General features: G+C 46.1%; 1 protein-coding gene across 3 annotated transcripts in view; it reads left to right on the forward strand.

Annotated features, from left to right (window-relative positions):
• Positions 1 to 280: 280 nt before the first annotated feature.
• Positions 281 to 13493, forward strand: part of ATG16L1 (autophagy related 16 like 1) — a 37565-nt gene continuing 24352 nt past the window's right edge. Inside the window, exons 1-5 of one of the 3 annotated variants that reach the window (XM_019739763.3) lie at positions 281 to 563; positions 4137 to 4230; positions 9207 to 9312; positions 10232 to 10305; positions 11186 to 11437. In XM_019739763.3, the coding sequence (XP_019595322.1) occupies positions 449 to 563; positions 4137 to 4230; positions 9207 to 9312; positions 10232 to 10305; positions 11186 to 11437 (641 nt within the window). In that variant the 5' untranslated portion in view covers positions 281 to 448. The remainder of the gene's footprint in view (positions 564 to 4136; positions 4231 to 9206; positions 9313 to 10231; positions 10306 to 11185; positions 11438 to 13493) is intronic. The other 2 variants (XM_019739764.3, XM_019739765.3) reach the window with 2 other exon arrangements.

Here is a 13493-nt window from a genome sequence, read left to right on the forward strand (position 1 = left end):
GTAGATGAAGAAAAGGGAAGCAGATCAAGAAAGAAAACATAAAAGGCGTAAAGGAGAAGGAAACTTCAGCAGGCGGGCGGAGCGGCCCCTTTCCAACCAGGGCTGAGCCACCAGTGAAGCCCCAACGCCTCCCAGCGGCCGCCTCTCAGCCCGCAGAGCTTCCGGCCTCGGGAGGGCGTCATTAACGAGTGCCCTGCGTCGGCGCAGGTCACGTGTGTGCGTGGGGAGTAAGACGTCGGGTGAGGAGGCGGGCCTTCCGGCCCTAGTCAAAACCATTTCCGGCAGGAGCCGGAAGACCGTTCCGGATGGCGTCGGGGGCGGCCTGTGCGTGGAGGTGAGCTGTGGGGCCGCCGGCCTTCCAGCGCCTGCTGGTCTCCTCATGTTGCGGGCCGCGGCCGCCAGTCCCCGCTCGGATCGGCGATACTGAAGCGCCCGGGCAGCGCGCAATATGTCGTCGGGTCTCCGCGCCGCCGACTTCCCCCGCTGGAAGCGCCACATCTCGGAGGAGCTGAGGCGCCGGGATCGGCTGCAGAGGCAGGCGTTCGAGGAGATCATTCTGCAGTGTAAGCGGCGAGCGGTGCCCGGGAGCGGGCGGGCAGACGGGTCCTGCAGGGGCGCGAGGGGCGCCAGCGAGAACCGGAGGCTGCGCCCCCGGCGCGGGCCGCCCGCTCGGCTTGCAGCCTCCCGGGTCCCCGGGCCCTCGGACGCCCCCTACCTTTTGAGATCTTTTCCTCTTTCTTCCACTTGATGTTCGGGTGTAACTGTGGGGCGTTTTCTCTACTAAATTGTGGGCAGGCACCGTGTACGTTTGTCTGTAAATCCCAGCAGCTCGCACAGTGCTTGTTGTGTCAATAGACAGGCTCCAGCCACGTCCTGTTTCGGGCTTCGCGTTATTGAAACGGGCGCTGACTAGGCAGTAACTCGCGCCGTTGACGTCGTTTTGTGAGTATAATGAAGTGAAGTGGCCTTTGAGTCCTCAGACCGCTTGGCCTTATCCCACCTTGCTGTTCTTTGACACATTTTGAGTCTTAACATGCTTTTCAGGTGGGACGTCATAGTCTTTACTGTTACGAAAACTTCACTATGGAAGAGGTGGTTGTCTCCCTCCCGCCCCCACTGCAGTTTGAGCGCAAAAATGTCTGTGCCCCTAGATGCATTCGAAAGAGCATTTCCTAGCCACCCCCTTCCCTGACTGTACCATAAGGTCACACGCTTGGGATAAGAAATGGGCACTTTTCGGTCCTGTGGCTCCGTCCACCCCTTGAGGTAAGCATGACAGCAGTCTCTAGAGTTACGTTGATTGATGAGATTCATAGTAATAGTTGCCCTTGATTGAATTTTGGTTGTGCTAAGTCAGTGGTTCTCAAACCTACCTGCGTATTAGAATCATTAGGGATCTTTTAAAAATGACACAGCCCAGGCCACCTCTGCGGCAGTACACAGGGGTGCGACACGGGTATTGGTATTTTTTGATGCTCCCCAAGTAACTGTTATGTGCAAATTAAGTTTGAGTACTGGGCTAAATATTTGGCGTGTATTATTTCACGTTATCTTCCTGAAAATTCTATGCAGCGGGTCCTGCTGTTGCCCTTTTTACACAGGAAGCTAAGAGAGATGAAGTAACTTCTCCGCGAGGCACAGCCGATTAATGGTGGGGTCTGGATTGGAACACAGACTTGATGGCTCGTGACTTTTGCATTTGCTTTTCTCTTTGGGTCCCCCAAGAAACGGCCCTCCTTCGCTTTGGCTGAGCCCATCCTCTTACAAGGCTGGGAAGAAACGGGAGATGATGCGCCACTGTTGTGGCTAATGCCTTATGTGCTCAAAGCGGGCCAGGCCAGTGCTATTCCAGAAAGCCAGGAGTACAGGCCACCCCTCTTACTCAAGTGCTATCCCTTCACAGGTTACTTAAATTCAGGTCTTCAGGTGTTTATTGAATGCTTGTTCTTTAAAAGCTAGTACGTATTGAAAGTCAAATTGGGTTGGAGGTGTGACTCGGCCCCTTACTAACCTTTCCGCTTGGCTGCTTTCTGAGTCTGGTTTGCTGCATCTATAAAATGGGGATGAAGCGTGCTCTGCCTGCCTCATAAGAACAGGGCCGTGCATGTAAGTGCTTTGGAAGCCCTCTACGTAATAATAGTCTGTAAATGGCAGGTGCTTGTAATTGCATTGGCACAATTTGAATGTTTTTCTGCACTTTGAAAATGGACATCTTGACGGGGTGGGAGAATGAAGGAGAAAAATCGGAAGGGGAGATCGGTCCTAGAGAGGGAACACATCTTGAAAGAGCTATGGTGAGTAGTGTGTACCTGAGGGGCTGGGAGAGGGACCTGGGGTGAGAGGCAGAGAGAGGGCAGGAGAGGAAGGCCATCTTTGCCTGGTAAAATCTTTTCTTTAAGCCAGGGATTGCCATTTGGGAGATCACTTCCGGTTTGACTGTGGCACACCCATGCCTCCTGCCAGCCTTCCTAGTTAAGTTCTGACTATTTATCAGCCCACAGTTCCTTCTCAGTCCCTGCCTCTGAGCCTGAAGAGAAAGATGAAAAGAGGTCGTGGGGTCAGGGGACACCTTCCTACTGTCTCCATCCTTCTCTTTAGTGAGAGGAACTTTTAGGAAGGATCCCTCTTACTGCCTCATGTCCTTTGAAAGACCTAGTACTATCACAGAGCATCCAGTTCCGATGTAACATTTGGAAGATCTTACTAGAGCCCTTTGACACGGGTGAATATCCAAGGTTGGAGCCACTTCCCTGTTCTGGGCTAATTCATTAAATAGATGAAGAGAGTGTTTCTGTTTCTGCCCAGGAATCCCATTTTCAGATCATCAAGACTCTTTAAGAGAAGAAGTAAGCTCTTCTAACAGGAACAGTCATTAGCGTAAACCTATTAAAATTTTGTTCTTGAGCAGTTCTCATCTCAGGCTTTTAGGGTCACTTTCTTGTTCTGCTTAGTGTATCCCCCACATCTGATCTAGCTGGCCCCCTTTTTTGCCTGTCATTCTTCACTACATGTCATTTTTAGCCCTGGCTTTTCTTTTGAATTCCTGCACTATGCTCCCTGTCACATTTATTACATCAGAAAGAGCTCATTTTCTCCCGTAAGCTCGCTGTTGCTGTGTTCACTGACACATTAGCATCTTCCACTCAGTTGCCTGGGCAAGGAAGGAACCTCAGAATGATCTTTAACTTCTTACTAATAAATATCTGGTCGCGTCACTGCCTGCTTTTAAAATCAGTTATTTCACCAGTGCCAGTAAGAAAAGGTCTGAATTTCTCATCATGCCCTTTCACGTGTTGGCTCAGACAACTCTGCTAGTCCTCCTTCCTGGACTGTGTCGTCTTCACCTGTGACGCCATCAGAGCAAAGGAGAAACGGGTCGCTCTTCTCTTCCTTTTTATACTTGATTCCCCCTCCCCATTACACTTGAGTTCCTCGGGGTCAGGGGCCCTCATTTGTGTTTGTATCCCTTGTGCCCTGATCTAAAAAACACATTTCCAAGTGTAATGATAAGGTAAAGTTCTGTATTCCTTAGAGGTGCGTAGCATTTCATTTTTTCATTGTGTTTTGGTATGTTTCTTACCCCTTGCTCCTGAGGTAGAAATAGGTACCTTGTGGGAGTAGAAAGCATTTTCAACTGTTAATTGGGGGGACATTCTTTTTTCTTAAAAAAAAAATTGCCCAACAGTTTAATAAATGTGTATGTATAGATATAATAGATTACGTATAGATTATAATATGTGTAATACATCACGTATAGATTATAATAGATACATAGATATAGTAGATTATAAAGTCATTTATACTAAGGTTGTGAAATAAATATGGATTGATAATAGGGAGACATTCTTGCAGGATCGTTTCCATAGGTTCCTGGCTGGGCTGTCCTTGCTTAGGCCCAGAAGCATCTAAGCAGTGTGAGCCCCTGGATTTTGGATGATTGCTGTAATCAGTGACAAAGTACAGTACCGGGTAACTTTGATACCTGATAAAAGTGAAACATACCCAGTCGTCTTCTGGGTATTTATTTATTTTTTTGGTCCAAATCTTTGTAAGACATTAAGTAGCAATAAAGTATACGTAAATTATAATAAATAACTGGATTTCTCGCTCTCTCTTTTTTTTTTTTTTTTGGATAGATAACAAGTTGCTGGAAAAGTCAGATCTTCATTCAGTGCTGGCCCAGAAGCTACAAGCTGAAAAACCAGACATACCAAATAGGCATGAGATAAGGTATTTTGGAACTATCTTGCATTATTTGTGTCTACTCCTTAATTGAAATTTGTCTCAGTTCAGTTGTCATGTCTCTAATTTAGAAGCAAACCAAGTACCGTTTCTGTGTTCCAGTTTTTGTCAGCTCCTTTCAAATAAGAACTTCTGAAGCCAAATAACTAAAATCATGTTTTTAAAGGTACTTACCTACCGACCTAGAAGGGTTATCATTAGTAAGAGGCTAGAGAAATTGCTTGAGGTGGGTACCTAGGCCAGTTCCTCCTCCAGCCTGTCAAGAGTTCCGTTTTCTAGATAATCAGACAAGTAAGCATTCTTGAGCGGATTTACACAGATCTTGTTAATACAGGATTGCCGTAAGTTGCTTTTTATACAATACAGGTCTGTTTGATCCTTTTTTCAGTTCAGTGTTTTTCAACATATTTTAGTAAATTATGAAATTAAACTAGCAGATTGCAATAAGCCTTGTTTTAAAGAAAGATTAGAAAAAAACCTGCATTTTAGTAGGAAGAGTAAGTATTGTCTTGTTAAATATGCACGTATGTGTTCACTGTGGGGGATGATGTGTTTACTTGGATTATTCTTATAAAATATTTCTTGTTGAGAGGCATGGTTCAAAAAACCTGAAAGCCATACTTCACAGAGTAACTTAAATGGCGTCATTCTAGAGTCTTATTGTCTCCTTTTTCCATATGTTCATGTTTGTATATTAATTTTGATTGCTTGTATCAGAACAGTACCCTTGCTCTGAAATCCATTCTTATTTGCATATCAGTTAACACTTAGCAATTTTAAGAACAAAGTTGACAGTAATTTAGGGCTTTAAAAATCCCAGAATGGTAGGTGTAGTTTAAGTTCTTTACTCCTATAGCTGAATCTTCTGTGAAACTGCCTGCCATCCATGTTTCCTCAGCTGGCGGATGGCCTCCTGGCAGACCAGAGCTCCATCCTTGCTTAATAACAGTCCAGGAGACGGTACCTGGCTGTGGCCCTGGAAGGCCTTCGGTAGTGTTGAAGTTATCGTAGTGCTGTGGCCTATTTTAGGTGTAGAGAATGCCATTTCACCTTTGTTTAAAATGTTTTTATTTCTACCAGGCTACACTCTTGGTGACTGTATTCTATATCCTTTATCTGTTAGTCAAACTCATCTACTTGGAAAGGTGTTTATTATAAGTAAATATACGACAATTTTGGTTGAATATCACTGCGGTGCTAGTGTGATTGGAGGTGCTTCCTTCCCCACAAACTCATGTCCGTATCAGGCCTCTCCTCCTGACTGCCTCGTTTCTATTAATGGCATGTTATTTTCCACCAGTCATCTGTGAGTCCCTTTTCCCTCGGTACCCTGTCCCTCCCCATGTACAGTCGGTCACCCAGGCCTGTTGATTCCTGGCCCACAGCCCTTGTGCATCTGTCCCTTGGTTTACATTTATTTTACCACTCCCTTCGTTTCTTCTGTGTCCTTTCATTCCTGGACTGTGGAAGGAATCTTCTGCACTCGATGTCTGCCTGCGGCCTGGGTCAGGCGTTAGGGAGGCAGAGCTGACTAAGCCCGAGTCCCTGCTCTTTAGGAACTGTCTATGGGGGCGACCAGTTGAGGGGGTGTTTGCTAGTGTGGTAAGTGTGGGCACAGAAGATGGCTATGTAGGTGGTTTTCTTTAAAAAAAAAATTTTTTTAACTGAGTAAATTTGAAGATGTAACTGGATTTATTAAGCAATTCATCAATCAGGCAGCATCCCATCTAGCAACTAGAAGGGGTTATACAGAATGGAAGGGTTTTTCAGGAAGAAGAGTTGGGTAGGAGAGTTATTAACAAAAGAAAAGAAACGGTTGTTACCAAGGGTTTTTCTCATGTAGATGACCTCTTTTCTATGGGAGGAGGGAGGAAATGGAGAGGGCCCACGTGACAGATTACTTCATTGGTGTTCACTAGCATCTTCCAGACTGGTTGGTTATGTTTCGGGCAGATTATTTTTGTTTTTTGTTAACTTTTTTAAAAATTAGTTTCAGGTGTACAAAACAATGTACTAGTTAAATATTTATCATTTATATCCCTCACACAGTGATACCCCTCCTCCCATCTACTTCCCCTCTGACATCGCACAGTCACTACATTTCCACTGCCTCTATTTCTAATGCTGTACTCCGCTTGTAACTATATATATCTATAAAATTGTAGTTGACATTCATTATTGTTCAGCTTCAGCTTCGGGTGTACAGTGCAGTGATCAGTATGTTTTAACTGCAGTTAAATCAGGTATTAAACTAGGTTTGGTGTCATGGGCTTTTAGCACAAGCCACACCATTTTGGGCCTGTGGTTTTTTTGTTTTAACAGTTTCCTTTTCCTTCCTTCTGTCTCTAAGTCCTGCCTATCTTATTCTAATTAATCTTAAAACACACTGTGTTTAAAAAGCTTTATCTATATCACTTATCTGACTTCCCTCTTAAGTGTTTTAATCCCTTTGCTTACCGTTTCCCCGAAAATAAGACCTAGCCAGCCAATCAGCTCTAATGCGTCTTTTGGAGCAAAAATGACTATAAGACCCAGTATTACATTATATGTGTGTGTGTGTGTGTGTGTGTGTGTGTGTGTGTATACACATATATATTATATTATGTATTATATTATATTATGTTATACCTGGTCTTATAGTAAAATAAGACCGGGTCTTATATTAATTTTTGCTCCAAAAGACGCATTACATTAGAGCTGATTGTCCGGCTAGGTCTTAATTTCAGGGAAATATGGTACTAAATAAAATTAAACTCTTGAGCCTGGAAACAGTGGATTCTGATAGTTTTCTAGGTATGCTTCCTGGACAGCAGCTTCTGGGAAATTGTTACAAATGGAAAGTATCGGGCCCAACTGCAGACCTACTGTTTCAGGAACTCGGGGAGTGGGCCCAGTAACCTGTTTTAAGAAACCCTTTAGGTGGTTCTGATGACCTGGAACTGTTGAAAACCCCGTGTCAGATCCTGAGAGCCTGCTGGAAACGCAGGCGATGGGCTCTGTCTCGGGCCTACTGTAGCAGTCTGCGTGGGGCCCAGGAATTGGAATTTAAGCATGCCGTTTAGGCGATTCTCTTGTCTACCTAGTGAAGCTCCACTGGGGGGATGTTGCAAAGAGTTTGAAATAAAAATGGAAGCGCCTTAGTCTCCTGAAGCTCTTGTAGAATGCCAGCTCCTTTTCTGAAGGGACTAGCCTTGCATATTCTACATTGCTTTGCATTAAAATAAGAAGATTTGATAAAAAATACTTTTTAATCCCCATATGCAGTTAGTCACCCAGGCCTGTTGATTGTTCTGCCTAATTTAGGATGGTTTCCTGTGAGGTGCGATCCACTTTCTCATCGCTTGGCTTCTACTCTGTGTGCTACGATTGGGGAAACACAGGCTGCCTCCAAGGCTGGGGTATTAGTCTGTGCTTGAACGTGTAATAAAAACACTTTTGGAGATGGAAGGTGGGATCAGGAGGGAGCGTCATGCTGCCCCCCTTTGCCCTCTTTTATTTCATTATCGGTCTTGGAGGAGGCAGTTCTCCCCCTCTCTTCAGGTGGGGGCATCCTGGTTTTCCAGCTTTCTTCCTTTTCCCCGTCTATGTGCTTTTCCTGGGCGATAGTTTCAGCTACTCGCTATAGTCCGATAATTCACGTCTGTGGCTCCAGCCAAGACCTCTGTCCTGAACTATAAATCCACTGTTCTAGTCACTTACTGCTATTTCTGAGATGGTCTGCAGGCACCTGCAGAGTTCCCCAAACTACATTGATTCTCAAAGCAATCTGAACTCAATCCTGCGGTTTCAGATACATCTGTCTGCTTACAGCTTCTACATGTCTTCCTCCAGCTTGTACCTCTTTTCTTGAAGTTCAGGCTCTAATACCCAGTTTCCACTCAACATACCCACGTGGATGTCCAAACCGAACTCTTCAGCCCTCCCCCACACCTTGTGCTCCCGTAGTCCTTCCCATCTTAGTAGGTGACGCCTGCATTTTCTCAGTTGCTCAGGTCAAAAACCTTGGAGTCATCTCGCATACCCCACATCCAATGCAAAGGCAGATCCTATCATCTCGCTTCAGAATGGATGTAGCTAGGACCTGACCGCATCTCAGCACCTCCACTGCTGCCGTCTTAGCTGCACTGTCTCGAGCAGGAACTGTATATTAATTTCTAGCTGGTCTCCAGTTTCTACCCTCGACCCCCAACCCCTGCAGTCTGCTCTCCAACCAGCAACTATAGTGATGCTTTTAAAACAAGTCTTTCCTCTGCTGAAAATCCTCCAATGGCTTCCAGTCACATCTAGTAAAAGCTTTGCATGACCGCCCCACTTCCTCTGACCCGTCCGCCTCCTGTACCTGCTACATCTTGGGCTCCAGTCCTGCTGTCCCCTGAGTACACCATCTGTGTCACCTCCGCGAGGCCTTTCCAACACTTGCTGTTCCCTCTGCTCAGGAGGGCCCAGCCCCCGGGGGCTGCATGGCTCGTTCCTCACCTCCTTCCCGGCTTCAGTCGTGTGTGACCTCCCTGAGCAGCCTCTTTAATTACATGCATAGAACAGGACCCGCCACTCTGTTCCCTGCCTTACCTGCTTCGATTTTCTTCACAGCACATCTGACCTCCTGGCTTCATACGGTTGCTTGTTTGGTGTCTGTCTGCTCGTAACTGATCGTCAGCTTTATGTGCACCGCCTTCTCCCAGCTCCAAGAGCAGGGCCTGGCACGTGGCTGGCGCTCACGTGCTGGTCCGCGAGGGGCCGTCTTACCTCCTCCGTGTTTACCTAAACTTCATTCTGGAGCCTACCCTTTATTCAAGTGGCTCATGTCTCCTGCTTTCTACTTCATGCTTTATTGGCTGTGTTGCCGTGTACAGGTTTGAAATTTGGAAGTTACTGTTTCACGGCCTGATTAAAGGGGCTTGGGTCTGATTTTTTTTTTCTGTCTCTTTCCTTTTCATTCTCACCTGCCTGGTTTGGGGGTTTAGTCCTGGACATGATGGTGCGTGGAATGAGAGTCAGCTACAAGAAATGGCCCAGCTAAGGATGAAACACCAGGAAGAACTGACTGAATTGCACAAGAAACGTGGGGAGGTAAAGATAACTGCCCTCCTCGCCAGTCTTCCGCTCTGTGTGGGTCTTAGGGTAGGGAGGACGGGCGGGCAGGACTTCCGCTGGAATTTGCAGCCGTTCTGGCTACATGTGGCATCACCAGCTCTGTGGTCTCTGCTTCCATCAGCAGCGGGGCCTGCCATTGACATCACTACCCCGTCGTCATGTTCCAAGATGGCATGAAAGGTACAGGTGGAGAAACTTTAAAGGAAAGAAGCCCGCTGTTTGGTCCATTGAAGGCCTTACTAACACCTTCACAAAGCTTTTGAGAGAACTCAGAGGTGGACGAGAGGAAGGGGGTGGAGCAAGGGAGAAACGGGTAAAGGGGTTCCGTTTTATGGTGACCGGTGGAAACTAGCCTTGCTGGTGAGCACAGCGCAGCACATACACTTGTCAGATTACATCTAATGTCGTACACCTGAAACTTCTATAATGTCATACACCAGTGTTACCTCAATACAGAAATTAAAAAAAAAAAAAAAAAAAAACTTTTGAGAGTGAACCCTGATGTTTGAGGAAAAAATCGTTACAACCAAGTCCTGGGCTGTATTTACTCTGGATAGTGATGTAATAGCAAATTATGAAAAAATGTATTTTACAAATCAGCTGAATTGATCATTTTATCAGCTGAGGAGCCTGCAAAGGTAGCCGGGTGGAGGGGTAGACAGGTGCCCCCAGCAGGACCTGGCCATCTGGAACTTTTCTCATCCATGCAAGGCTGCCTTCGGCGGGGCCCAGCGCACCCCCCACAGGCCCTTTAGCTCCTCTCTGCCACCTCGCTTGTTTCTTCTTGCCGTGGCCCAAGCCTGCAGGCACCTTTCCTTAAAGATTAAAACCACTGTTAGTTTTTAGCTGGGGTCCTGAAAGCTCGCGTTTATGAACGTGTCCTTCTTCCCCCCAGTTGGCTCAGTTGGTGATTGACCTGAATAACCGAATGCAGCAGAAGGACAGGGAGATGCAGACGAATGAAGCAAAGTGAGTAGAGAGGACACCTCCTTGGGGACTTGCGTGGGGTCTCTCACTCACTGTGCGCCCGTGAGCAGGGCCAGTGTGATCGGTGGGCTCAGCGAGAGCTGAATCTTTGTGCATGCGTAGCCTGGGATCTAACCTGTGCAAAGGGTGGAAGAGGCAAGAACAGTGCCCTCAGTCTTGCAGGTTCCCAGCAGACCCCTGGGAAGTAACCTTGGCCCTGGCTAGTGTCCGCAGGCGTTCAGAGTTCTCCCCGTGGCCTCTGCATGTGGGAGCTGGTATCTTCTGTGGTGGGGATGGGGCGAAGATACCAAGTGTGTGGCCCTTGGGAACAGGGGTGAGTTTGGGGGCGGGATTATTCTTGATCAGGGAGAAGATAAAGTGGGAACTCCAAATCTAGGACCTTTGAGCTGGAAGGGAGCCTGGGTTTTTCTGTACCTTTTTCCTTAATATGCAGAAAGGGATCCTGAAAGGCTTGGAAAGGTGGAAGGCTTGCTCAGGAATTCTGCTCAGTAATAGAGCTGATGGAATGAAGACACAGGATTTCCAGCCTCCTTTTAAGCCCCCGTTAACCACTGCATTTAAGCACCGAAAGTTCCCCCTTTTTTCAAATCCTGCTCTTCTGAAACGGGCTTTAACTAGTCATTTGTAGTCTAGATGACTTGCACCCTAGGTGCATTCTCTCCTAATGGGGTTGCCCAGTGGGGCTGGGCTCGGCTAAGTGAGGGGCAGTAACCAGGAAGTCTGCCGCGTGGTACCTGGTATGATGGCCGAGGTCATTGCTGGTGCCCGGGCTGACACAGCTCGAGCTCCTGGCCAGGTACTGTGGCCCCGGTGCAGGGCTCCTCCTGCACGGCACCATTCCTCCTGCATGTCATGCTTTCAGAATTGCAGAATGCTTGCAGACGATCTCTGACCTGGAGACGGAGTGCCAAGAACTACGCAGTAAGCTGCAGGACCTTGAGCGAGCCAACCAGACCCTGAAGGATGAATATGATGCCCTGCAGATCACTTTCACTGCCTTGGAGGAGAAGCTGAGGAAGACTTCGGAGGAGAACCAGGAGCTGGTCACCAGGTGGATGGCCGAGAAAGCCCAGGAAGCCAATCGCCTCAATGCAGAGAATGAAAAGGATTCAAGGTGGGAGATCAGTCCGCAGTTGGTGGTTTCCTTTTCTTGTAAAGTAGAGCCCAGGTCTATGAAAAGAAACAAACCTGGCAGCTCTAACCACGGGGTGAGGAGAGGGGGCGAAGCGGAAAACACTTAACACAATTAGAAATGGTGATGGTGGATATAGAGATCTGCGTTTATAAGAACACTTTTGCAGCTGGGCAAGCCCATACTATTTTAGCCAGTGAATTCTTTCAGTGTTTTGGGGAGAAAAGCTAACTCTTGAGCAGTGTAAATTAAACCAGAATTAGAATAAGATTGAAATTCCTCCCACCCAGCCACCCCCATTTTTATAAAATTATTCAGACCCATACCAAAAATTCTGATACAAGAAGACAATAGTCCACCCTCACACGCATACAGGTGTGAAATTCCTAAATTAGATTCATTGGTACTTTTTAAAAAATTCACTGAGGCCCCACAACAGGAAAGCCTCCCCCCACCCCCGACACTAGGGGTAGTCTCAGTGGAGGGAAATTTTGTGATGAAAATCCCCGAGGCTGTACCTTCATGGTGAGGGTCTACTGTGCTACATGCACGCCCATCAAAACTGGGAAAAGAAGAAGGAAGGGCCCTCTCTCAACTGAGTGACGTTTTGGCCATCCAGCCGGCAAGGACAGCGAATGCAGGGCCTCTACAGAGAAGTTGGGGGCAGTTTGTGGTTACCCACCTAGAAAAACCTAAGCAAATTGGTTGAGAAACTAGTAATAAGAGTTCAACAGAGATTAGAACATGATTTTAAATCCCCACGTCAGTAGTTTGGAATTTGAAAAGATTATTGCAGTTAACCTAAGAAAATGAATGAAAATAATGAGGCTTAATAATGAGCACTAACCCTACCAAATAACATATCAAATAGGTTTCAAAGTCTGTATAAAAACTGAAACCATAAGGTAGAAGTAAGAAAATGTGACTGTCTGCTGTTTTACTTTATGAAAAATTCCTAAATACAAGTACTGGAGAACTTTCTAAATATTGAAAGGAATAGAAATAAGGAGGGAGTATAAAATTTTTGTTTCTCAACATCAGAGAACACTAGAACAGTCAACGAGGATGTGCTCTTGTCAAATCAGTATTTTCAATGTAGAGTCTGTAAGGAATAGGTGAGCACTCAGACAGATGGACGGAAAGCATAGGTAGTTCATAAAAGAAGTGGATGTGGGCAGTAAATTGGCAAAAAGGGTTGGGAGGGAGATGAAAAGGGGGCCCATAGAAAGCCTGTTTCTAAGCTGGAAGGGTACTTGGGAGAGACTGGGAGCCTAAAACTTCCACTTGTTGGACTTGAACTTAAGGAAGTCATGAGACTTGTTCTCAGATACTATTTTGTGGGTTTTTTGTTTTTTTTTTTATTTTATTGGGGAATATTGGGAGGGCCCATCAGCTCCAAGTACTTGCCCTTCGATCTAGTTGTGGAGGGCGCAGCTCAGCTCCAAGTACAGTCGCCGTTTTCAATCTTTAGTTGCAGGGGGCGCAGCTCACCATCCCATGCAGGAATCGAACCGGCAGCCCTGTTGTTCAGACCCGTGCTCTCACCAACTGAGCCACCCGGCTGTCCCTACAGATACTATTTTGTGATAGCACGTTATTCATAGGGGTGAAAAATTAGCAGTATATCGCTCAAGGGATAAATTGTGATGTTTTCATACAGTGGCATTTTACAATGTCATTTACAAATAGATGTTTTAAAGATTTACTGACATGAGAAAACGCATAAAATTAACAACTGAAAATAGCATAGACATTCTTTTTACACAGCGTGATCCAAATTTTGAATAAATTAGAAGGAAGGGATTATATTAGAATATTTCATTTGACTGGTCTGATACGGTTCTTGTTTTCTTTTTACTTTTCTATGTTTTCTAACTTGCTCAAGTTTCTACTGTATTAAGAAAAAATGAGCTGTCCTTTTTATATTCTTCCTGTCTCGTGGTTACTTTAAAATAGCTTGACTTATGCCATGGTGCTCTTAGGCAGCTTAAGGGTAGTGAAGACACCGAAGGTACCGGAAGTTGTCATGCTGCCTGTG

Source organism: Rhinolophus sinicus, chromosome 17, assembly GCF_057876585.1.
Source record: "Rhinolophus sinicus isolate RSI-liver-muscle chromosome 17, RSI-T2T, whole genome shotgun sequence".
In the NCBI taxonomy this organism is placed as follows: Eukaryota; Metazoa; Chordata; class Mammalia; order Chiroptera; family Rhinolophidae; genus Rhinolophus; species Rhinolophus sinicus.